General features: G+C 37.2%; 1 protein-coding gene across 1 annotated transcript in view; it reads right to left on the reverse strand.

The window, feature by feature from the left end:
• Positions 1-4,192: 4,192 nt before the first annotated feature.
• TSEN15 (tRNA splicing endonuclease subunit 15) overlaps positions 4,193-27,357 on the reverse strand; it is a 28,932-nt gene continuing 5,767 nt past the window's right edge. The window contains exons 4-5 of the mRNA XM_005893095.3: positions 5,302-5,443; positions 4,193-4,767 (exon numbers count right to left, since the gene is read on the reverse strand). Coding sequence (XP_005893157.2) covers positions 4,747-4,767; positions 5,302-5,443 — 163 coding nt within the window. The 3' untranslated portion in view covers positions 4,193-4,746. The remainder of the gene's footprint in view (positions 4,768-5,301; positions 5,444-27,357) is intronic.

Genomic DNA, 27,357 nt, shown 5'->3' on the forward strand with positions numbered 1-27,357 from the left:
GTCTCTGGAAAGACAGACTAATGGTAGTGAATAAAAGACTATAATTATTGTTTAGCATTTATATGCAATAACTGCCTTGTAACATTCTCAAATTATCTGTACACAAAGATTTTTCTCCTTGTAAGTCAGACAAAAAGTCTTTGAGAGGTGCCCTAGGTAATGTTTCTCTGTATCTTGTCCAGTGTTCAGTCATTTGGGACAAATAATAAACATGCGATGATTTTCTGAAAACTGTTCAGTTGTGGAACTCCTTCACCATTAAGTAAACTGCATAAACTTCATATTTAATATGCTGTATGATAGGTATTCCTCACTCACACTGGAAACACTCTTCAGAGTTTTGGCCAGGAGAGTTGTAATATGCTATCTGCGCTCCTTAAGAGCACAGGTCATATCTCACTAATCTTTGTTACCTCAGCACCTACCATAATCATCTAAGCACAGAGAAGTCCAGTTAATGTCTGAAGATAAATTAAATGTTAATAAATTAATAAACTTTAAATTAAATACCTCCCTAATACTACCTCCAATTAGTATCCTGAAATCTAAAAAGCCAATCTTTGTTTTAGTTAAAATGGTTTATCTTCCAGAATCATCTAAACATTTTTAAAGTAGACCCATCCAATAAGTCATGTGATTTTCCCATCTTCTTCCTTTGTGAACCTGAGTAAGCTCTTATTCAAAGATCATTAAGGGGATTAGCTGTAGGAGTGGGGGTGGTAAGGAATGGACAGCTCTTGGTCTGGAAGGAGGGAAAATTGTACTAATTGTTCAGAGAATACGACATTATTCCGCACATGTAAACAGTCAAGGTAACATACTGCAGATGGATAAAGAGCTTCTGTCTAGAAGAACTATAAACTTTGGCAGGAACCACGGTGCTGCCGCAGTGAAAGCCCTCCTGCTGGGGCTGCAATGGAAAAAGTGACCTCAGTGAGGAATTCAGAACTGAAACGCTCGGAGAGAGAAGATGAAACACCATGAAGTTTTGATTAAGTCACTTGGTTCCAGGCATATAAAAGTGTGAAGCTGTTTCAGCTTTTTTAAAAACTGCAGATTCCATGAACTTTGTGGATGACTATTCTATTCTAGTTGTAGCTTAGAATTCCTAAGTGCCTCCACCCTCTGTTCTTCATGAGGATATGCAGTGTTTAAGACCGCATTGTCCTAGACAGCCCAGGTAAGGAAGCAAAGTAAGTTCAGTCTGGAGTCACAGGACCTAGATCACTCAGTGTTGTGAGCCGTCTCAGCACAGAACGTGCACTGAGGAGGGACCCCAAAAAACAAAGGCAAAGACAGTACTAGAGGGAAACCTTCACACACCCTTTTCTCCATCCTGCTCCCATCTAGAGAGGAGGTCCCTTTAGTGGACAAGTTTATAGGTTTAACAGTAGCAATTTACATCTCTCACCACCAGGAGTTAGCCAGTTCAGTGAGTGTTTTAGAGCTGGTATCTCTTGCTACCTCATCTGCTCTTGAAAATTTTATTTAATATATTAGGCTTCTGCATGGAAAAAATGAAATGCATCATGGCAAACAAATATGAACAAAACCATATTCTAGGAAAAAAAAAAACAGCCACCCACCCACTCTTGCCCCAAACAAGCTTTTATTTTTAAATATAGATTTATATTTCCAATAACACATGAATCAAGTCACAAATTTAATGTCAGTAGAGAGTGTAATTTTGGAGTCATACCAGAAGCAAAAAGTGGGGGGAAGGTGTGAGCACATAAAAATTATTTATATTTTTATTTATTTCCATCGATTGAAAATAAATTTTCAGGAGTACCACTTCTCAAGTTAATTCATTTCTAAACTCTGAAAATTTTGTGCTTATTTAGCAGTGCCCTCTGGTGTCCAAATTGATCATTTTAGTTTGCCTTCTGGCTAAAAGTAAACCATTATACAACTAAACAAGTCTACAATTAGCATTCATTTATTCACGAAATATTTATTGAGTGCTCAGTATATGCCAGTTTGTGAAAGGTGATGAGATATACAGATGTATTTTAAAAAGAAACATGGTTTGTTATCACTTATATGTGGAATCTAAAAATAAAACAAACTAGTGAATATTAACAAGAGAAACAGACTCAGAGATACAGAGAATGAATTAGAGGTTACCAGTAGGGAGGAGGCAGAGGGAGGGGCAAAACCTGGGTAGGGGATTAAGAGACACAAACTACCATGTGTAAAATAAACAAGCAACAAGGATACACTGTCCAGCACAGGGAAATAGACCACTGTGCTGTAGTAACTTTAAATGGGGTAGAATCTATAAAAATATTGAATCAGTATGTTATATATCTGAAACTAATATTGCAAATCAACTATAATTTAATTTAAAAAATTTTAAGGACACAGTTCTTTGTTCTGTTCTTAAAGAGCCCATTGTCTAACAAGAGAAGTAGATGTAAATGCAATTATCTAATAAAAGGTTAATTACTCGATCATACAAAAGAAATCAGTTTACCTATTTTTCACTAAAATGAGACCAACAGAGCTGAGTTGTCTCCATTTTCAAACTGTTCTGGACCATTGTTCATACGAGCAGGTATATGGCTGTCCTGGGACAGAGCGACTTAGGGAACATTACAAAAAAGGAGTAAACGGTGCAGAACATACAGGGAGATTGAGACCTAGATTTGGAGCTTTCTCACAGAAAGCTCCTTTCACAGTCAACCCCAAGGCACTTCTGATCTTGTAGTTACCTAGGGGCCCACCGGTCACCAGGCCTGACACATAAATTTAATGTTCACTTAGTCTTACTTATCTTTCTGAAAATACACTGTTTTTAACACTGCAATGAAAAGCCTCAGAAGGAGTCAAATGGCAGAGACCCTAAGAACCGATAAGTCTGCAAATTTCCACCTGGGGTCACAGAAACACACTTTGTTCTGAATTGGTGGATCTTCAGGCCTTCTGGGGAAGCAGAGGAGCCTGAAGGAGTTACCAAGACCTTCCATCAAAAAGAAAAGTCAAATTCAAATAACACCAAAGGAAGGAGTCAGGAACTATGGCTCAAGAAAGATGCTTTAAACAATTTTCCTTCTTTTGGCCATGTTTCCATTCTTGTTCCTGCTGTTTTCTAGTGTAATAAGCCCTGGTTTGCTTCTAACCCATAGAAAATGGCAAAGGTGACAGGACACACATGACTACATTATGTAAGACTGCAAGGTCCACCCTGCCGACTCTCCTTGTCACTGGCTTTGAGCAAACAACCAGTTATGCTGGCAAGGCTCATGCAACAAACAGGGTGGCCTCTTGCCGACAGCACACTAAACTGAGGTCCTCAGTACATGGCCCACAGGAAATAGAAAGCTGCTACCAACCACATGAGTGAGGAAGGAGACCTTTCCCCAATACAGCCTCAGATGAGACTATGGCCGTGACGGCAGCCTTACAAAGGACCCAATTCTGAGATATTAAATGTGTTGTATTTTTAAGCTGCTAAGTTTGTGGTAACATTAGTATATAAAAATAAATAACAAATATAGATCTCAGGATACATTTTTTTACTTTAAAACATTTTTATTATAAAAGTAATACCAACAAAGAAAAACTAAAATCTTAAAGAAAGACAAAGCCATCCATTTACTGCCCTGCCCTCCTATTATAACCACAGTTAGGAATTTATTTTGTCCTCTACTTGGTGTGTTATTTACAGCCATAATCATACCCATTCATACACTTTTGTATCTTGCTTTTTTCTTTTTACTAAGCATTTTCTCATGTTTTACAGTATACTCATTTCTAATTTTTAATGGGTACATAACACACCATTCATTACCTTTGTATGTTTATTGACTATTTCCCCAGACCAGGTGTTGGCAAACTATGTCCAGACATTTGTAAATAAAGTTTTATTGGAATACAGGCATATCCATTCATTTACATACTATCTACAGTTATTTTTATTCTACAAACAGGATAGTTGAGAAGTTGTGAGAAAATCTATATGGCCTGAAAAACCTAAAATAGTTCCTTTCTGGCACTTTCCAGAAAAATTTTTCTGACTCTTGCCTTAACTTTTAAAATACCTTTCTTTGCAACAATTAATTAAGAAGAAGTAGAAAAACTAGGTCTACTGAAGAAAGATGTTTTTAAGGTTCACACTGTCCGCTACTATTAATATCTCTCCTACAACAGTCTAGCTCTGATACAATATGATGGCAGTAGTAAGAATGGGAAAAAAAAAAAAAAGGCCCAGTGCTCTTGTAGGTAACACTTCTCTGGTCCCTATTAATCTAGATATGCAATTTTATACTCTGGATGAGCATATTTTAAATTTTGATTTAAAGTTAACCAAAGAAGGAACTAACATTAATTGTACCATGAAAACCAATCAAAAGGACACATTCTACTGGGGATGAAAAAGCAGGCTAAAGTAAATTCTCCATTTCTGCAGACTAGCTGTAGTGACCAAAAGGCACAGAGAGAGTTGAGTAAGGGAAAAAAATGGTGGTCTCAAGAATGTCCTATTCTTCTGAACATGCCATAGGCATAAACTTGCATATGACTATAATCAAACTGTCTCCAGGTGAGAAAGTTCTAGAGCAACTATCTATTTTTTTAACAAAATAAATTCTTCTATACGGGAAAGTTTTATTCTTCAAGAAAGAAAACTTCTGGGATGGGACCAGCTAAGTCAGCCCTGACTATCTCTGAGATACAAGATGAACCAGGCTGATGGTTCTTAATCCAGTCTTGTGTGAACAAAGTAAGCATCAGGAAGTATAGGTGTCATCTTCTAAGGGAAATATTCTGCAACATAAAAAAAGGAAAAAGATCAGGATGGACCTTTTCCCCAAAAGATAATGTAACTTAAAGCAAAACTTGAAAGATATTTATTGTGATTATCTCAATTATGCTAACAATGTATGTAAAGAAACATATAAAACACATTTATGTATTAAATAATTTCTGTCAAAATGCCAACCAATTTAACATTTCCTTAAATGTTCTTTTGGTCAAAACTATTACAAGCCTTTATATTCCACCCCAGTTACTCATCAAATAATTAAATGCGTCATGACTTCACGAAGGACTCTTGGAAACTATAAAATTTTCTGTAGAGTGAGAAAGTTAAATAATTTTTTGTGAAAACAACTAAGAACATGTTACTTTGAACAGAACATAGCTAGTTTTCTGAGGTATGAGACATCAAGTCCTTTTTCCCTTGAATTTTCATATTGCAAAAGAAGCAATGGTTCTGTGAATGCATTGATTCACACTTAAAATCATGTCATAATTTTCTTCTTTTTTCACTGTTTTACTGATAGTCGCCTCCAAACTGACCTGAGGATCCGGCAGCATAAATCCATCAGTGAGTTTGTAGTAGACTATGGTAGAGTCGGACTCCACTATGGCCAAAGTAAATGACGTGGGCAAGTCGGGATCACCTTGCAATTTTCGCGATGCCTTCAAGATTTCCCTTATCCTGAAAACAGAGTCATATCACGTTTAGGATTCACAGTCACTCAGTTAATAAGAAGGTCAAATACTGTAAAATCTTGGAGACAAGGTACACAATAACACTATATCCATAACGTTGACTCAGGAAATGTCTGAAGGCTCAAATATAAACATTTAAGTTACCTTTTTATACAGAAAATCCCACAAATAAGCATTATCTACTGATTTTCAGTTCTCCTCTTTTGTATTCACTTATCTCTCCCAATCATTAAACCTAAGAGAATCAAAACTGTATCTAGGGAACCTTCAGAAAGGGACACTAACAGCATTTAGTGCTTCTAAACTGGCCAAAAATTTTCATTACTCATCTTCCAAGTTTCCAACTTGGTATCTTAAAGCAAAACAACTGGTATTCAGGGTTTTGTTTTTTTTTTTAAATAGATTATAATACATATTTCCCCATATTTCTACATGGTGCTCAAAATTACAATCTTTATAAGGTTATATAATATTCTATTGATTCACAATGTAGCCAATCATTCCCCTATTGCTGTAATGTTCTTTCAGGTCTTTTCTGTGTGTGTGAGGAAGATGGTGCTAATAAAGATAAACTGTGATAAGCATCTTTCTGCAGGTAGTAGTTTCTTTTTAAATAATTCTGCTGGGTCTTTCCAAGTATCAGAATTATTGGATATGAATACAGATATTTCTGTGGCTTTCATGTATTCTGATACTTAATAAAAGCAAAAAGAAAAATACAGAGAGAAAAAATATTTTTATAAAATTATATGTCAAGTATCAATGTTATGAAGGATTTTGGTTTGCTTGCTGTGGAAAATAGTCTACTAAATCCAATATCAAGATCTTCAAAGCACTGTTAGCTTTTGCTTACCATGAACTAAAAATCCTTATTACCTACCTAACAAAACCTGTGTTCAGTAATTGAGGAAAATGTAAACTCCAGGGGAGACTTCTTAAAAGGGCAAATAAAAAATGATCAGTTGTGTTTTTCATTAAGCTAACCAATTTTCTGGAATTGGAAAAAGATTTACTAGCATATTAACATGCTACAACTGAATACATAAATAACACTATACTCTCTTTAGCAAAAGTCTAATTTGTCCCCTTAAATTCTACTGCCAACTCTAAGTAAAAATTCTTGTGGTGACTCTTCACCCATCCTACCAGCTCTTTAATTTATAAAGCATCTAAAAAGAAGTCTCTGCTTTGAAATAGTCTTCTTACAGTAATTATAATACTTTTTTAAAAACCTGTGGAGAAGACAAGATTTTAAAAGTGATTTAAAACAGCAATAAACCTCTGGGAAAGCTGAAACTGAATTGTTCTTGCTAAACTACCATTTAGTCACTGCATAATATGTTACAGAGTGATAACTGGTTTCTTAAAACAGATACAAAAGGCTGCTTACCTACTACCTATCATTTAATATTCACAAGTATATAATCACATAAGGAGAGAATGAGTTTCTAAGTTTGTCAAACCTCATAGTCAAACCATTTCTAAGATGACCTTGAGAGAGTTAATTCAATAGCATGGTAATGCTGGTATTATTGGATAAATAAAATTTTTGCCTGAAAAAAAATCTTAATTCCTTTTCAAGAGTCAGCAAAGCATCATCTTCTTTCCCCAATCCTAGAGACACCTTGTGCAAACTTTCATTACTGTAATCACTACCTCCTATTTACACACCTAAGTGTCTGTTTCCACTGGCTTGTACCAATTTTGAGTGTCAGAGCGTTCTAAGAAAAAAAATTGTTAATAGTATGTAGTAGAATGCTTCCAAGTATCTGTAGTAATTTCTTCAAAATATCTGACATTTGCTTGCTTTTTGTTTAATGGGCACGCATGCTAAGTTGCTTCAGTTGTGTCCGACTCTGCGACCCTATGGACTATAGCCTGTTAAGCACCTCTGTCCATGAGATCCTCCAGGCAAGAATACTGGAGTGGGTTGCCATGCCCTCCTCCAGGGGATCTTTCCAACCCAGGGTTCAAACCCACGTCTCTTACGTGTCATCATAACATTCAAATTGCTTTATCATTTGTCTCTACACCAGGGCCTGGCAAACTCTGGACACCTGTTTTTCTATAGCCCATGAGCTAAGAATGATCTTTATATCTTCAAATGGTACATTTTGAATGGTCATATAAGTACCTACGTAATAGCCTTGATTTTGCCACTGTGCCCATGAAGACAAACATACTTACTACCTGATCCTTTAAGAAAAGGTTTGTTGACCCCTACTCTACACTATGGAAAAAGTTAAGAATAAAAATTGTAAGATATGATCACCAAGGCAGTGTTCCTTTTTTTCAATATTACATATTCAAAAGTCAGAGCAGAAGGAGATTTCACTTCTAATTAGGATATAGAAGATCTCAAAAGACCACCATTCCTATGATAATAAAGAGAAAAGACCTCATTTGCTTAAAAACATACCATTTTTCTTTAATGCCACAAAAGAGAGGTAAACACAAAGGGGTATAAAGGAGCTAAATTCCAATGAGAAATGAGCCCTTCCTGGGTAAACTAGAGACCAAGACACAGCCACTTCTACCCCTCAAGGGCAACTGCTAAGTCTGGTCACTGTGGCTGGAGGAGTGAGCCAGTCATATGAAAGTGACTTCACTGGGACAAGGAGAAAACAGCACAACATCTAAAAGCCACACTTGAACTGGTGTGGTGGATTGGAATCTTGAGGGACATTAGTCCCTCCAGTTCACCAATTCTTACTCATGGGACTTCTGCTGTGTTTAAGCAGCAGCATGAAAAGCTGGGGAAGGGGCTAGAAAATGACAGGCAAGCCCTAATCACTAGGCTCTGCTGAAGAGAGAGGCCTGATTCCATTCTCAAGACATTTGAAACCAGAACAGAACACTATAAAGCTGCAACCCAGCCACGATTCCTCTTGACTTCTGATCTGAATGAATAAATAAGACCCTGCCTCTACCTGCCAAAGAGAGGAAAGGATGAGCTCTTTGGGGGGCAGAGTGGTGGGGGGCAGGTAGGTAGCATCCACATCAGTCTGTCAACCTCAGTCTCTTCTTCATACACAATGGCCAGCATCCCATGAAAAACTCAAAGCTATGTGAAGAAGGTGGAAAATATATCTAATAATCAACAGTAAAAAATCAATACAAGAAGACCATCAGAAAACTAAGGCTGTTGAAAAACTTAGATGCTGGATTTAAGATTCTAAAATAACTACAATAAATATTATGGTATTGATTAAAAACACAGACAAAATGAATGATAAGATGAAAAATTTAAGCAAAAGAATGAAAATTCTAAAGAAAATGAACATTCTAGAATCTAAAAACACATTTTCTCAATTATTGACTAGGCTCAATGACAGATTAGACACAACAGAAGAAAGAATTTAATGAACCTAAAAACAGGTCACAAAAAACTTAATTGAAGTATAATACAAGGAGAACATTTTTTTTTCTTTAAATAAAACATCAGAGGCCTTTAGTGCAGTATCAGTCTAACATACGTGTAAATTACAGAAAGAAAATGAGGAGAGAATAGTGTGTATCTTACTCTGTTCAGGCTGCTATAACAAAATACCACAGCTTATACACAACAGAAGTTTATTTCTCAGGGTTCTGAAAGTTGAAAAGTCCAAGATCAAGGCACCAGCATCATCTCTTTCAGGTGGAGGTCCTCTTCCTGGTTCACAGCCAGAAGCCTCTTACTGCATCTTCACATGGTGAAAGGGATAAGAGATCTCTGTGAGGTCTTCTTTAAAGGCACTAATTCCATTTAGGAGGGTTCTACCATCATTGATTGCTTAAGCACCTCCAAAGATCTCACCTCCTAATACCATCATCTTCTGGGCTAAGGATTTCACCATATGAAACACAGGGGACACATTTAGACTACAGCTGCTGCTGCTGCTAAGTCGCTTCAGTCGTGTCCGACTCTGTGCGACCCCATAGACGGCAGCCCACCAGGCTCCCCCATCCCTGAGATTCTCCAGGCAAGAACACTGGAGTGGGCTGCGATTTCCTTCTCCAATGCATGAAAGTGAAAAGTGAAAGTGAAGTCGCTCAGTCGTGTCGGACTCTTAGCGACCCCATGGACTGCAGCCCACCAGGCTCCTCCATCCATGGGATTTTCCAGGCAAGAGTACTGGAGTGGGGTGCCATTGAAATAGTTCAGACTTTCCCAAAAATTGTCTCTGAATGTAAAATGTCTCTCTTACAGAGAGTATGTAGATGGATCTTGTTTTTATATTCAGTCTTATAATTTATGTCCTTTGATTGGAAAGTTTAATCCATTCACATTTAAAATAAAACTAATATTGTTGGATTTACATATGCTATTTTGCTATTTGTTTTGGGTGGCTCAGCTGGTAAAGAATCCACCTGCAGTGAGGAAGACCTGGGTTCAATCCCTGGGTTGGGAAGATCCCCTGGAGAAAGGAACAGCTAGCCACTCCAGTACTCTGGCCTGGAGAATTCCACGGACTGTATAGTCCACGCGGTCACAAAGAGTTGGACACGACTGAGTGATTTTCACTCTCACTTTCTGTATATCACATGTCTTTTTTTGTCCCTCTGTTCCTCCTTTACCTCCTTCTTTTGTATTGATATTTTCTAGAGTACTACTTTGATTACCTTGTGGGTTTTTTTTTTTTTTTTAACTATACAGTTGACCCCTGAACAATACAGATTTGAACTGTGCAGGTCTACTTATCTGTGGATTTTTTTTTTCAATAAATATATATTCAATACTATAGTACTATGATCCCTGGTTTATTGAATCTGTGGATACAGAACTGCAGACACAGAGGGTCAACTATAAAGTTATACTCAGATTTCCAACTATGCAGAGGATTGGCATCCCTAACCCCTGCATTGTTCAAGGGTCAGCTGTATTTTTTTGAGTTTCTTGGTGGTGGTTCTAGAGATCACACTATATGCACCTTAATTTATCACAATTTACTCAGATTAATTCTAATCCAATTCTAAAACAAATATAGAAACTCCAATATAATTTCATTCCTTTCTGCCTCCTTTGTGTTATTATTGTCATATATATTATGCCCGCTGCTGCTGCTAAGTCGCTTCAGTCGTGTCCGACTCTGTGCAACCCCATAGATGGCAGCCTACCAGGCTCCCCCATCCCTGGGATTCTCCAGGCAAAAACACAGGAGTGGGTTGCCATTTCCTTCTCCAAAGCATGAAAGTGAAAAGTGAAAGTGAAGTCGCTCAGTCATGTCTGACTCTTAGCGACCCCATGGACTGCAGCCTACCAGGCTCCTCCATCCATGGGATTTTCCAGGCAAAAGTACTGGAGTGGGGTGCCATTGCCTTCTCCATATTATGCCTATATACTATAAACTCAGTACAATGTTATATTATTACTTTATACAATCTTATATCTTTTAAAAAGTTATGAGGAAAAAGGAAACAAAATATATTAACCTACATATTTAATATTTCTGGTATTAATATTTCTTCAAGTTGCTCTCTGATGTCATTTCCTTGCTTCTTTACAGCCCCATCCTTTGTGTTAATATTATAATCTGTATTACTTCTTAATACGCTATAAGTCTGATCTGTTGATTTGTGACAAAGGTACAAAGGCAATTCAATGAAGAAAGTCTTTTTAACAAATAGTGCTATAATCTGAAGATAGTATACCTCGATGTCTACAAATAGGATTACTGTAATAATCAATGGGGTGGCATACATGAAAAGGCTTTACAAATTGACTGGTAGTCACTGAATACAGTATTTTTATCAACTATCTATACCAGATTTCCTTCTTTGAAAACTGGGACGTAATATGATAATCACTACCTTCCTCTTAAAAAACAATCTCCACCTATGTTGAATGGTATGACAATTAGCTAGCTTACTGCTCATATCAGAGGTTTACTTTATAAAGAGATATTTAAATGAAACAACCATAAATACTAATCAGTAGTGTTATTACACAGCACTGATGGAGAGTAATACTCTGAAGCCACAGCAATATACATAACTTACAAATAAGTTTCTTTAAATATCCCTAAGCAGGGTATGACGAAGATGGGACACAGATGGAAGGGAAAAAAAAAAAAACAACTTAAGACAACTTTTACCTATTTTCTTTTTCTCCCAATATAACATGATTTAAATCAAAAAGGTGTATGTGTATGTGTGTGTGCATGCATGTGATTTTTTCCCCTAATGTAAACTGCGTGGGAATTCTAGCTCAAATACTGAAATTTAGGATAGAAATTTCCATCTCATTCATATTTGTTTCCAGAGTTCTTTGATATAAATAGCAAAACATTTTCAGACTTACTCAAAACACCCATGTGGGAAACCCTCACATTTGAAAATTAGCTCAGAGTTGTAAAGGGGGTATTGTCTTCAGAGTTGAGGGGAATCACTGTCAAAAATGAAATGGAAGTTCCCATCTCACAGCTCTGTCTATCCTCCATGGAAGCAGGGGGGGGGGGCGGTGCGGATTACCAATGAATTTTCTCAGTAATAACAGAATTAAATCATTTCTCTGCCTCTGTTACTCAAAGCACTCTTGGGAAGTCTCACAAAGATTCTTGTTCAGGATCTCTTTTAGTCAATGGCAATTTTTAACTCATGTTTAAGGTAATGCCATCATCTTTGTCTATTTGAGATCTGTGTTTTTGTTCCCTTTATGGGGTACTAATAAACTCCTAAAGATGTTTACTTTGCCTTTGAGTCAATAGACTGTGCTTTCTCAATATGACACCAACAACAGGTTTCAAAGTTCTATTTTAAAAATCATACATGATTGTAAAGATGCTGAGGATAATGAAGCATCACTAAAATACTATAGTCTCATTTAACCTCTAACAAGCTCATAGTTTGAAATCTTAATTTAGAAACCACAGAACAAAGACTCCTTATATGCATATTTTTTAAAAGCTCAGTTCTTTGGAAAGATATTGTAGAGATGTTACATCAGACAGATCTAAAATAATAATTTAGATAATAAAACTCTTTATAGTTCATATCTGATAGAAATTCACATATGTAAAACATAATCTATGTATTAACAATAAGATCTTCAGGTTTTTGAGTTCATTACATTTTAAGGGAAAAATCCCACCTAAGAAAGAGACAAATCAGTATCACAGTTGTTGATCAACAATAACAGAATTTGATGTTTGTAACAGGTTTTTCTTTCTTATAACTGTTTAGAGAGGAGCTCAGCATACTGAAAACAGTGATTCTGAAGTTTAACAAAGTTAACTTGAGAATGTATCTGAGGCAAACACACAGAGAACATTATTTGGCTACTGCCATTTCTCCAAGCTATTTAAATTCTTTTGATAAATCTTAGCATATATATATATATATATATATATATATAGTTTTTTTGGTTAAGAACCCTACAATAGAGACGAAGTAATCTCTGGAGATTTGCACAAAGGGCAAAAAAGTTGAAGACAACATTAATTTTAACTTCAATCTTAATGCATCATGGGTTAAAATTATTAATTTCACCCCACAGAAGGCAATAAGTTCTTCAGTCCTCTTCAATGTGGCCAAATTGATACATGCTTTAGTTACATTGATAAAAGACATTAACTCCCTGATCTGCCTCATTATGATATATTGAAAGGACACACCATAATGCAACTCTGAAACACAATGCAAGATTAAATTGGTGCCCACGGGGCCTTACTCATCCACAGGCTCAATCCTCAAAGTTTCAAGAATAACAGACCACCCGCTAAGGGACCATGCCAATGCCTTCCTCATAAAAAATCAAGGCAGCTACAGTCTCAGGGGGGTTTACTCAACAATTAAGTGCCTGTGTGGCTATTTGCCCCAGTGGGAAGTCATTCTGCTAAAATAAATTGCAAGTTTGTTTTTTGTTTTTTCCTTGAGGGTAAGAGGGAAAAAAAAATGCTATGCTAGTTGAAAGAAGCTGCCAGAATGGGTGGTTTCACCAGCAGATTTCCAGCAGAGGTCGAATGAGGACACACATCCTGATATGCAGGCAGAGAAACGCCAGAAGCCACTTCACGAGTTACCAGACTTCAGGCCTCATATAAAATAATGATCACTTAATGAATTTGTAATAAAGAGTATATACTTTTGGAGAGAAGAAACATTTTTTACAGGGAAATGATAATGGAGTATCCTTCAAAAAATATGTAGCACTTCAGAATTAAATCTTATAACCAAGAACATCTTTAAAAATGTTCTAAAGGAGGAACTGTTAGTTCTATTAACCCTTTACTCCACCATTACTATAAGTCCTTCTTCCAAGGCACTTAGGCAAAAGAAGGGCGTGTTGAGCGGTGAAGATATGGATGAAAAACAATTTAACTAAAAGGTAAGGAGCCTATTCATAGCATCAGCAGAGGGACTCTCCAGATCCGTGACTGTTCTCTCCTCAGATGTAGACAGTTTCAGATACCGTGTAAAGTGTGGGAAAATCTTGCCAACAGATGAATTTTGTAGACACTCTAGTTCTATAGAAAAGATATTATTCAGCAACTTTCTTTTGCAGAAATTGAGTCATCTCCCTCACTCAGCCAACAAATACCTATCTAACACCAGATATCAGGTACTAGGTTAGGCACAGGGGAAGTATTAATAGCAATGAACAGAACAATGTTCCTGTTTCCATCAAGGAAGTGGGAGAAAGAAGAAAGTAAATAATACATAATACCCTGGGTAGCAATAAATGTGGTAATAAAAGAGGGCCACTTCGTAGGTTGCAACAGTACCGAGGGTGAGACATTAGTAGCTTGCACCAGCGTGATATGGTATAGCAAAAGAGGTGAGAGATGGTCAGATTTTAGATAAACTTCTAAGGGAGAAGTGACAGAATTTGTTAACAAATTAATTTGGAGGTCTGAGAACTGGGTGGATTAAAACTAATCAGAGATTATATAGCAAGGTTAACATATGAAAGTCAGTTGCTTTCCTATATACCAGCAATGAACAAGTGGAATTTCAAATGAAAAACACAATGCCATTTACGTTAGTACCCAAAAAGTTAAATACTTTAGGTGTAAACTAAGAAAAATATACACAGGATCTGTTTAAGGAAAACTATAAAACCCTGATGAAAGAAATCACAGGAGATCTAAATAAATGGAGAAATAGTCCATATCCTTGGATAGGAAGATTCAATATTATTAAGATGCCAATTCTTCCATTGTGATCTATAAATTAAGCACAATCCTAATCAAAACTCTCAACTATGCACCATTCTGAAAAAGGCAAATCTACAGAGAGAGTTAAAAGTTCAGTGGCATCCAGCAGTTCAGAGTGGGGGCAAAGGGATGACTATATGCAGCACACAGGATTTTTAGGGCAATAAAACTATTGTATATAACGGTGGATATGTGACATTATGATTTGTTAAAACCAGTAGACCTGTACAATAAAAAGAGTGAACCTTATTGTAAAACTATGGACCTTCAGATCAGATCAGATCAGATCAGTCGCTCAGTCGTGTCCGACTCTTTGCGACCCCATGAATTGCAGCACGCCAGGCCTCCTTGTCCATCACCAACTCCTGGAGTTCACTCAGACTCATGTCCATGGAGTCAGTGATGCCATCCAGCCATCTCATCCTCTGTCGTCCCCTTCTCCGCCTGCCCCCAATACCTCCCAGCATCAGAGTCTTTTCCAATGAGTCAACTCTTCGCATGAGGTGGCCAAAGTACTGGAGTTTCAGCTTTAGCATCATTCCTTCCAAAGAAATCCTAGGGCTGATCTCCTTCAGAATGGACTGGTTGGATCTCCTTGCAGTCCAAGGGACTCTCAGGAGTCTTCTCCAACACCACAGTTCAAAAGCATCAATTCTTCAGCTCTCAGCCTTCTTCACAGTCCAACTCTCACATCCATACATGACCACAGGAAAAACCATAGCCTTTACCAATATTGGTTCATTAATTATAACAAATGTACCATACTAAAGCAAGACAATAATAACTAATAAACACTGTGCTGGACTGAAACTTCAGTGGGAAACCTCTGTACTATCCATTCAAGTTTTCTGTAAATTTAAAATTGTTCTAAAAGATAAAGTACAGACAGATACAAAGCGATAACTATCTGCAAGGTTTCTGGCCTGAGCTTCAGAATGCATAGTGTTGCCATTAATGAAAGAAGGCAAATAAAGAGTTTTTTTTTTTTTTAACATGCATCTATTCTACTTCAGCAATATGTGAACCGTGAACTTCCTGATGTTCAAGCTGGTTTTAGAAAAGGCAGAGGAACCAGAGATCAAATTGCCAACATCCGCTGGATCTTTGAAAAAGCAAGAGAGTTCCAGAAAAACATCTATTTCTGCTTTATTGACTATGCCAAAGCCTTTGACTGTGTGGAGCACAATAAACTGTGGAAAATTCTGAAAGAGATGGGAATACCAGACCACCTGACCTGCCTCTTGAGAAATCTGTATGCAGGTCAGGAAGCAACAGTTAGAACTGGACATAGAACAACAGACTGGTTCCAAATAGGAAAAGGAGTACGTCAAGGCTGTATATTGTCATCCTGCTTATTTAACTTCTATGCAGAGTACATCATGAGAAATGCTGGGCTGGAAGAAGCACAGGCTGGAATCAAGATTGCCGGGAGAAATATCAATAACCTCAGATATGCAGATGACACCACCCTTCTGGCAGAAAGTGAAGAGGAACTACAAAGCCTCTTGATGAAGGTGAAAGTGGAGAGTGAAAAAGTTGGCTTAAAGCTCAACATTCAGAAAACAAAGATCATGGCATCTGGTCCCATCACTTCATGGGAAATAGATGGGGAAACAGTGGAAACAGTGTCAGACTTTATTTTTCTGGGCTCCAAAATCACTGCAGACGGTGACTGCAGCCATGAAATTAGCTTACTCCTTGGAAGGAAAGTTATGACCAACCTAGACAGCATATTCAAAAGCAGAGACATTACTTTGCCAAAAAAGGTCCGTCTAGTCGAGGCTATGGTTTTTCCAGTGGTCATGTATGGATGTGAGAATTGGACTGTGAAGAAGGCTGAGCGCTGAAGAATTGATGCTTTTGAACTGTGGTGTTGGAGAAGACTCCTGAGAGTCCCTTGGACTGCAAGGAGATCCAACCAGTCCATTCTGAAGATCAGCCCTGGGATTTCTTTGGAAGGAATGATGCTAAAGCTGAAACTTCAATACTTTGGCCACCTCACGGGAAGAGTTGACTCATTGGAAAAGACTCTGATGCTGGGGGGAGTTGGGGGCAGGCGGACAAGGGGATGACAGAGGATGAGATGGCTGGATGGCATCACTGACTCGATGGACGTGAGTTTGAGTGAACTCCAGGAGTTGGTGATGGACAGGGAGGCCTGGCGTGCTGCGATTTATGGGGTCGCAAAGAGTGGGACACAACTGAGCGACTGAACTGAACTGATTCTTTTTCAAATTCTTTTTCCATTTAGGTTGTTACATAATATCAAGCAGAGTTTCCCATGCTTACAGTAGGTCCTTGTTGGTTATCCAATTGCTATATTCCAAGTATAGCAGTATGTACATGTCAATCCCAAACTCCCTGACCATCCCGCCTCACAACACTTCCCCTCTGGTAACCACAGGCTAATTCTCTAAAGTTTTTCCACAGCAAAGGAAATCATAAACAAACCAAAAAGGTAACCCAGCACACAACAGATGCCTAATAAATGAACAAGCAACCTAAAATATGAGGCAGCAATACGCAACCCCTCAAAAAGATGCTTCTTTGACTCTAGATGGTCTATAATTCCATTAAAATTCATTTATATTCATATTTAATGCTTCAAGAGAACATATAATTATGGATATTCATAAAATTTTTTACTGAAAGTTATACTATTTTAGTATAAGAAGAATAAATAAAATTTTAATTTTTCCTACACATCTTTGTTTTAAAATATGGGTTTTTTCCTCTTTCCTCAAAAAAACACTGGGTACAATGAATTTAAAAATAAACAACTGGTCCATTTTTATTATTTGGGTTACTGCTGTGAGAACACATAAACAGCTAATAAAATATTTTTAAAATAATTATGTCTTTTAAAAAAGAAAAATTACTCTTTACAGGCCTTAAAAACGATATTTAAAAGCTACATTAACTCCGACAAAGTAAAAAGAACTGCAGTTAGGAAGAATGTATTCTTTTGAAACACTGAAAACCTTGACAACAACATTGCAGGAAACAGGTTGATATGGTTTAATAAGCTGAGCATCAGATTAAAATGCACAGGATTTCTAGTCTAACTTTGGCTCTGACACTCATTTCTATGTGTAATGAATTTTTTCACTTCTCTTAAAGCATAAACTATATAAAGATCTCGCCAAAAGAGTTCTGATCAAATCAAATGACAAAAGTTATTAGACTTTTAGCCTTATGGCTGCTGAACTAGCAGATGACCAATCTGGTATATGAAATGTTAAAGGCTTTTTTTTTTCTAAATTTCCAGAGTGATGTTCAGACAGGAAGATGCTAAGAAAGAGAACATTTGGAAAAACTGCCTTTCAGATAAGCTGGTAGAAGGTACCCATTTTAGAGAGGTTATCAATCACCAAACATCAAAAGAAACGCCACTAATTTGCGGAAGTGGAGGGATAAAACGGTCATCAGAGAGGTTCCATCCTCACATAAGCTATCCACTATCCTTCCCTGGCACTGAGACAAGAGAGTCATTTATAATTTAGTCAGGTTTAAAAGGATGAATGATGCATTGGTATTACTAAGCAAGGAACTATACAGCCCTTTGTAACAAAAGAGAACTGCCCCTGGATCTCATAATTGTAAAAAACACTCTGCTTGGCTATTTAAAAAAAATTCTCTGCTTGGCTTATTTAAAAAACATATATATATAAACAGATAAGGTTAAAATATGGCAAATGGGGTTTGAATTTTCAGCACATCTCTCATGTTTTACTGAAGAAACTAAATTGATATGGAAATTGGAAGATGACGTAAGTACTACCAGGAAAAATAAAACTGACAGCTAAAAAAACACAAAAATATTTTTTTCCCCTCACAATTTGCTATGGGTCCTTGTCTAAGTTTCTTAAGGAAGTATTTTCCCATATACAACTACCCATAATACTAGTACTATTACAGAAGACTATAAAACTACCTTAATTTTGTTGTAATAGACTTCATTCATTTAGGGACATTCAACAAATATCAATGTCAGGATGGCAAGAATACTGGAGTGGGTTGCCATGCCCCCTCCAGGGGATCTTCCTGACCCAGGGAGCGAACCCAGGTCTTCCGCATTGCAGGCGGATTCTTTACCACCTGAGCCACCAGGAAAGCCCAATATTGTATAGCACATGGAACTCTACTTAATGTTATGTGCCAGCCTGGATGAGAGTCATGACTGGGGGAGAATGGATACATGTATATGTACGGCTGAGTGCCTTTCCTGTTCATCTGAAACTACCACAGCATTGTTAATTGGCTATACTCCAATACAAAATAAAAAGCTTAAAGTTTGGGGGGAAAAAAGAGAAAGAAACGCATGTTCTATCCCTGGGTTGGGAAGATACCCTAGAGTAGGAAATGGCAACCCACTCCAGTATTCTTGACTGGAAAATTCCATGGACAGAGGAACCTGTGGTCCACGGGGCCACAAAGAATTGGACAGGACTGGGGACACACACACAAATTTTATGTATTAATTGCTTTAGAGAAAACAATGAGCACAGACTGTACTTTTGCTCAAAGCACTGCATTAACTCACTGCTATTCAAACACACATTTGGTCTGTGATGGAATCTGTCTGTATTCTTGCCAGAAACTACATACACAAAACCAACAGGGGCCAACTCTGGGAAAATGAGTAGGAAATGGAAACAAAAACTGTCTGGGCATTCTGAGAAACTGACAGATATAACATTATATGTTGCCTAGAACTGTTACCTTTTAAGGAGTCACCAAATAATTTGGTTGGCCAAAAAGTTCAATGGGGGCTTTCCATTAAATGTTATTGAAAAAACCTGAATTAACTTTTTGGCCAACCAAAACATATACACCATAAAATAAATAATGGAAAGAATAAGCTTTTCAAATATATATGCCACTCTCTCACTCAGTAGTCAAGCTGCAAGATAGTTACTACCATAGTTTTAAGGACTACGGTGAGATTATTATCACTGGGGAAATAGTTCTTAATTAAGTTTAATTAACTATGAACAGAGTGTGGTCCAGTATTACAAACAACAGATTTTAAAACTTGGGACTTCAGTAAAGGCAACAGCTAACAAGCCTTGGCTACATTGTACCCTTTATGGATAACATGTAATTGTACCCAGGGCAACTGCCAACTCCTCCGGCTCCTGGGCTTTGTATACTACCCAAATTCCCTAGTAATAAAAATGCCATTTTAAGTTTGTGAAGATACAGAACATTTACAAGAAAAAAAACACCACAATCAAGCAGCTAAGCAACACAGTCTAGGATAATGATTTACAGCTGGTGTGCTCAGGTTGATTGTACAAGTGTGTGGTAATTTATTTCTAACAACAAAGCTTTAAAGTTGGCAGGCTATATTTTAATGTAAAATTAATATTCCCCATAATATATCGCCATTCTCACCTACTCACATTCTACTATGCTTTCCTGGGTGAGAGTCAAAGTGAGGAGTCAATACAAAGAGGCCCTGGGAACAATGTATAAACTAAAGCTCTAGTATATCTATACTGCAGGTCAAGGAAAGTGGGCTAGAATCATGGGTCAGGACAACAACAAAGGTTAAATAAAAGTTAAAACACAGGCTAAAACCACCAGTCACAGCTAGGCATTAAACATCAGTAGCTACTAAGATCACACAGAGAGGAAACCAGACATTACATGTCTCCTGATGAAAGAATGGACTGCCAGCTAGAGTCTTACTAATGGGATCCAATTGCATCTAACCAAGCTGCTGGTTTCAGCTGCCAATTTGCAGAAAATACAGAGGACAGGGAAACATGCTGAAATGCACCATGAGTGAGTAATCGACAAACCCATACTATGGGAGAGTATGTATGTCAAACAGCCTAGGTTCTTTAACAGAAGAATTGTGAGAAAAGAGGACAGAGGCAGAACCCACACATTAGGAGTTGGTAAACCACTAGTCTATGGATCAATCTGGATGCCCTCTGTTATTCTAAATAAAGTTATAAGAACACAGCCACACCCATCTGTTTATATATTTGTCTAGGGCTGCCTTCCCCCTAACGTGACAGAGCTAAGGAGTTGCAACAGAGACCAAACAGCCAGCAAATCTCAAAATATTTACTATCTAGAGCTTTATGGATAGCTTGTTGATCTCTACTGCAGATTAACAGAGTTTTACAGGATATAACCAAAACCATTTTTTAATGGGCAAAATTTATGAGATACAAATAAGGAACTGCTTTATTTGTAGAAATTGATTTTAAAATGTATATAAAAAAATAAAAGGGCATTACATGCCTCCTGATAAAAGAACAGACCACCAGCTATAGTGGTCTTATTAATATGACAATAATCAAAGCCCTGATTCCAGCTGCCAATTTGCAGAAAATACAGAGGACAGGGAAACATTAAAATGCACCACGAGTACACCATACAGTAGTATACCAAAATAAAAGTTATTATCCTAAAAGTAAGAATAATGCGAAAGGCAAAGGTTATGCTTAGGACAGGGCACACTGAAGGAGTTCTGAGATGGCTGGAAAGGTTTTATTTCTTGACTAGGTGGTGGTTACAAGTGGTCAAAATGTTCTCTTTGTAACTCAGCCCATGCATTTATACTGTGCTGCTTTCTGTATCTGGTTTTATTCTCCAATAAAAGATTTTAAAGTCACCAGCAAAGTAAGAAGAATGATAGCTATGAGACTTTGTTATCTACTAGGAGATCCTGGTGCAACTCATTGAATCCTTTATTATCTTTGGAAACAGTAGAGCATAAATAAAAACATCTTTTTAATCTCAGCTTTTTATATATGAAATTTGGATAAAAGAAGAACTCTATACCACTAAGGGTTCTAGAGCTAATGAAACAAGTGAAGGTTCTCTGAAATTCTGTAACATTCTCTACCAATGCAAAATATTCTTATAACCACATGGAATAAGCTACTGCATCATTCCCCTGCATAAAGTCCTTCCACAACACCATCCACATAGCAGCAATTTTTAAGAGCTCCTTCTGGAAACCTAGGACTCAACAGACATGCTTCGGGGGTAGGGAATCATGTATATTGTACAGACTGTGCCTTGCACAAAGGTGCCAGGTACAAGGGTGTCTGAAATCTGGTTGATGGAGCTGGCCAAACCTGAATCCTGGTGAAGACTTTTTCTGTATGTCCAAGGGAGTCCCTTTTTTCTAATTCGCTCCAAAGCAAGTCAGTCATGAGCTAGCTGTAGGCCTGTTCAAACATCCTCCCAGATCTACCTTCTGTCAAATTTAACATCATAAACTGTCTGAAAAGCTTCTGCATCATTAAGCTAAAACATGAACAAGCACATCTTACATCTGTATTTCCCTGATTAATTCCTCTTCTGTGAACTGCTGTTCATATTCTTTGCCCATATTTTTCATCTGGATTGCTTTTTCCCTCGAGTCACACAAGTTATTTACATATTCTGATTGAATCTTTGTCAGCTATACATCAGTAAATCTCTTCTCCTAGTCTATGGAAACTTCTATATTGTCAGTGGGACTATGCACTGATAACCTTCTGGAGAGCAGATTACTAATAAGCAGTAAAGAAGAAGATGTAAATGCTGTATGTCCCAGCCATTTCACCTCCAGATTTCTACCTTAGAGAGACTCTCATACATGAGAACTAGGATATACTTCCATGGATATTCATTACAGTATAATTTGTAACAGCAAAAAGTATAAACAGTGATGTCCTTGAAGATGTATGTAACACTTCCTCCCTCGTTTCCCACCCATCCCTCTTTTCCCATGAGTTCTAGACATTCATTTGTTCATTAACGGCCTTAGCCCATGCCATTAAGCACCTACTCTGAACCAGATTCCATAATAGGTAGGCAGTCACTACTTCCACTTGTCTTGCTAACACATGGTCTCTTGCACTTTCAGGAGGCTTTTCACATCCTTCTGGGTCCTGATACAACCTTAAGTAAAGTGTTGATCAGTACTCCACTACTCCTGTTTTTCAATTTGTTGTTGCCGTTTAGTTGCTAAGTTGTGTCTGATTCTTTTGTGACCTCATGGACTGCAGGCCACCAGGCTCCTCTGTCGATGGGATTTCCCAGGCAAAAGTACTGGAGAGGGTTGCTATTTCCTTCTCCAGGGGATCTTCCTGACCCAGGGATCAAACCCATGTCTCTTGCATTGCAGGTGGATTCTTTAACACTGAGCCAATAGGGAAGACCTGTTATTCAATTACCTAACAATAAATTAAGTGGAGGTGGTCCCAAATTACTGTTAATTAAACTTCTGAACAAAGGACAACTTTTTTTCCTAGATCTCATCTAACAATTACCAAAAAATGAAATAAAATTTATTTTCCAAGCCAACAATTAGAGCTAGAACATTACTTTCAAGAGAAGGTCTTAAATACCATATGGTCACATGCATATGCGGAATTGCACACCCACACCCAAGTTCATAGACACAGAAAACAGATCGGAGGTTGCCAGAGGCAGTGGGTAAAACAGGTGAAAAGAGTTAAAAAGTATAAACGTTCAGTTGTAAAATAAATAAGTCATGGGTATGCAGTGTACAGCATGGTGACTATAGTTAATAATACCATACTGCATTATTTGAAAGTGGCTAAGAAAGTAGATCTTAAGGGTTCATATCACAAGAAAAAAAAAAACTCTAATTATATACAGTGACAAATCTTAACTAGATTTATTGTGGTAATTATTTTGCAATATATGCAAATATCAAATCATTATGTTGTACACCTGAGGCTAATACTATGTTGCATATCAATTATGCCTCAAAAAAGAAATAGGCTGTCTTGATCAGCACAGTATCTCTAACACAGACCACCTCCTGACATAACAGTCAATAAATATTTGCTAGGTAAAGACTAAAAAGTCCAAGCAATATTATCTGACAATAATAATTTTTAAAGTGAACCCAGTGATTTATTTTTATAGATGGTTTATTATCAAATAAAGAGCTGTTTATTCTCTTAAATTTAAAAAAAATGCATTTTTTTTAAGGTGAGTTAGCTTCATAAATTCCTACCCAAATACTTTTAGGACTTAATGAAATTCCTCCCTATACAAGGCGGCCAGAGATTCAAAGTCAATAATTTTCTTTGTGTTACTAATGAAGGAAAATTCCTACATTAACCACAAATGTCTGAAACTGCACCATTACTGTTCTATATGTAACATTTTATATAGAAAGTACACATGGGAGTAAAAATAGATTAAAGTTTGCCTATTACCTAAAAATATCACTCCTGTTAAAAACTGAGGAATGAAATCAAACACACAAATCTTTATTTCTTAAAAGGTTATTTGCATTCTTTGAGTTGAGAACATTTTATGCCATAGAAGGCATAATAAATCCAATGTGTATTGGGTCCCATTTGTGCCATTTTCTATATTATCATTCCACTGCCTAATATAATCATGAATATTTATATAAAAATAAGACACACAGACTAAGCTCTCTGCTTCATTTGCACAAGAGTGCAAAAATGGATTACTAATTTAACCTTCCAACTAATTCTACTTAAAGAAGAAAACAAGCTTAAAAAGCTAGAAAAGCAATAATCACAATTAGGGAAAAACTAGAAATTAATCAGGCAAATTTATAGTTCTAGATTTATGAAATGATTTTGATTCAAACAGACTATATTCATTTTCTTTTTTAGGATTAAATATATGTTAATTCTAAATGATAGTTCCTTGTCCAAATAAATAATATAACAATAATACTAGCTAGGATGACATTGTTACAGCAATTTAAAGACACAAAGGGAGAATCTGAAGGAGTGAATTATTATGTCTCTTAGATAGAAGCATTATTGGAAATAAAGCTAGTTAAATTGTTGTGTACTGATTCTCAAAACACACAGAAAAATCTCACAGTAAGAAGCCTCTCAAAGAATAGTATAAATAGCCTGAAATATCAAAAGATAATTCTCATAACAAATCACACATATCAAAAATATTTAATAGAAATCTAAAAATTAGCTTAATATAATTTTATGGAATACACACAATGAAAAAAATAACCAATTATGGTAGCTTTGATTTGGAAGGGATCTCATATATTATCTACTGATAACTTGTAACCTTCAATAAAAGACAAAGTGAAACTCAAGAATTGTGTGTCTCCAATCATCAAACAAAAATCTGCACCAAGACCAGAATCCAGGTCTTCTGGCTTTAGTCCACGGTCTTTCTCCTAAATCAATATGTATTAATTCTCTATGCATTCATAGAGAATTAGGAAAAAAGCAGATATTCATCAAAGTGCTTCATGTTGGAATTTAAGGTGCTCTGCCTTCTTCCCTTTCGAATTATGATTCTGGACTCTTGAGAATCCCCTGGACTGCAAAGAGATCAAACCAATCAATCCTAAAGAAAACCAACCCTGAATATTCACTGGAAGGACTGATGCTAAAGCTGAAGCTCCAGTACTTTGGCCACATGATGCGAAGAGCTGACTTACTAGAAAAGACCCTGACGCCGAGAAAAACTGAAGGCAAAGGAGAAGAGGGCAGCAGAGGATGAGATGGTTAGATAGCATCACTGACTCAATGGACATGAATCTGAGCAAACTCTGGGAGATACTGGAGGACAGAGGAGCCTGGCATGCTGCAGTTCATAGGGTCACAAAGAGTTGGACATGACTCAGTGACTGAACAACAGCTCCAAGCCCTCTTCCCTACTTATATACCCACTCAAATACACCTATGTCTTTATCTGTCCTTTCTACCTGCCCCATAGCCTCAGAGGTTCAGGTGCTCCTCTTCCAGCTCAGGATTAATCTCTTTAACTTGTCTCCTGAATCCTCCCCTCCCCATCTCGCAAGAAACTTGGCTCCATTACTCGTTACTTTCACTCCTCAATGTTCAGCCCTTCTCTAGGACAGTTCACAGCACAGCTGGCTTACCTCAGAACAAACAAGTCAGAGAGAGAGTGCCCAAGAGAAGCCACTGTTTTTTTTCCCCAAAGTATCATTGATTTACAATGTTTCAGGTATACAGCATGTGTGTGTGTGTGTGTGTGTGTGTGTGTGTGTGTGTGCGTGCGTGCGTGTTAGGCTTTCCCAGTGGCTCAGTGGTAAAGAATCCACCTGCAATGCAGGAGACACAGGAGAAACTGCATTCAGTTCCTGGGTCGGGAAGATCCCCTGGACGAGGGCATGGCAACTCACTCCAGTATTCTTGCCTGGAGAATCCCACAGACAGATGAGCCTGGCGGGCTCAAGTCTTTGGGTTGCAAAGAGTCAGACATGACTGAAGAGACTGGACACACATGTATATATGTGTGTATATACACACACACACACATAGATAGATATGCTCTTGTCAGTTGAACACTTACAAATATTTTCTCTTATTCCATAGGCTGTCTTTTCATTTTGTTTATGGTTTCCTTTGCTATGTAAAAGTTAAGTTTAATTAGGTCCCATTTACTTATTTTTGCCTTTGTTTCCATTACCCTATGAGACAGATCCAAAAACTAGTGCTGTGATTTATTATGGCCTGTATGTATTTCTTCTGGGAGTTTTATAATACACATAGGTCTTTAATTCATCTTAAATTTATTTTTGTATATAGTGTTAGAGAATGTTCTAATTTCTTTCTTTTATTAATAGATACAGCTGTCCAGTTTTCCCAACACTACTTAATAAAGAGATTATCTTTCCTCCATTGTATATTCTTGCCTTCTTTTTGGCAGATTAATTGACCATAAGTGTGTGGGTTTATTTCTAGGCTCTCTACTCTGTTCCATTGATCTACATGTCTGCTTTTGTGCCACTACCATACTGTTTTGATTTCTATAGCTTTGTAGTATATTCTGAAGTCATGGAACATGATTCCTCCAGCTCCATTCTTCTTTTTTAAGATTTACTCCATTTCACAAGATTTACTCAAGAATCGCTCCATTTTTCTTTCTCAAGATTTACCATTGCATCAAAAAGAATAGAATACCAAGGGATAAACCTACCTACCTAAGGAGGCAAAAGACCTGTACTCTGAAAACTATAAGACACTGATGAAAGAAATCGAAAATGACACAGACAGAAAGAAAAATATACCATGTCCTTGGATAGGAAAAATCAATACTATTAAAATGACCATATGATCCAAGGCAATTTATAGATTTAGTGCAATCTCTATCAGATTATCAAGAGTATTTTTTACATTGGAAAAGATCCTGATGCTGGCCAAGAGTGAAAGCAAAAGAAGGGGGCGGCAGAAGCTGAGATGGTTAGATAGCATCACCAACTCAATAGAAATAAGTCTGAATAAACTCTGGGGGATAGTGAAGGACAGGGGGCCTGGCAAGCTGTAGTCCACGGGGTCACAAAAATTGGATATGACTCAGCAACTGAACAACAACAACTTTTCACAGAACTAGAACAAAAAATTTTCAAATTTGTATGGAAACACAAAAGACTCCAAATAGCCTTACATCTTCTATAATCTGATCTTAGAAGTAACATCTCATCATTTTTGCCAAGTTTTATTTATTAACATTAAGTCACTGGGAATTCCCTGGTGCTCCAAGGGTTAGGACTCTATGCTTTCACTGCCGAGGACCTGGGTTTGATCGTGGTTGGGGAACTAAGATCCCACAAGCTGCTCAGTGCACAACACCCATTCCCCAACAAAAAAGCAAGTCACTGATTCCAGCCCAAACTCCAGGGAAGGGAATTACACAAGTGTGACCATCAGAAGGCTGGATTACAAAAAGCCATCTTAGAAGCTGCCTGCCACAGCTTCTAAGGAAGAAAAACAGAAAAGGAGACTTTTAACAGGATACCAGG

This window comes from Bos mutus, chromosome 16 (assembly GCF_027580195.1).
Source record: "Bos mutus isolate GX-2022 chromosome 16, NWIPB_WYAK_1.1, whole genome shotgun sequence".
NCBI classification, from domain to species: domain Eukaryota; kingdom Metazoa; phylum Chordata; class Mammalia; order Artiodactyla; family Bovidae; genus Bos; species Bos mutus.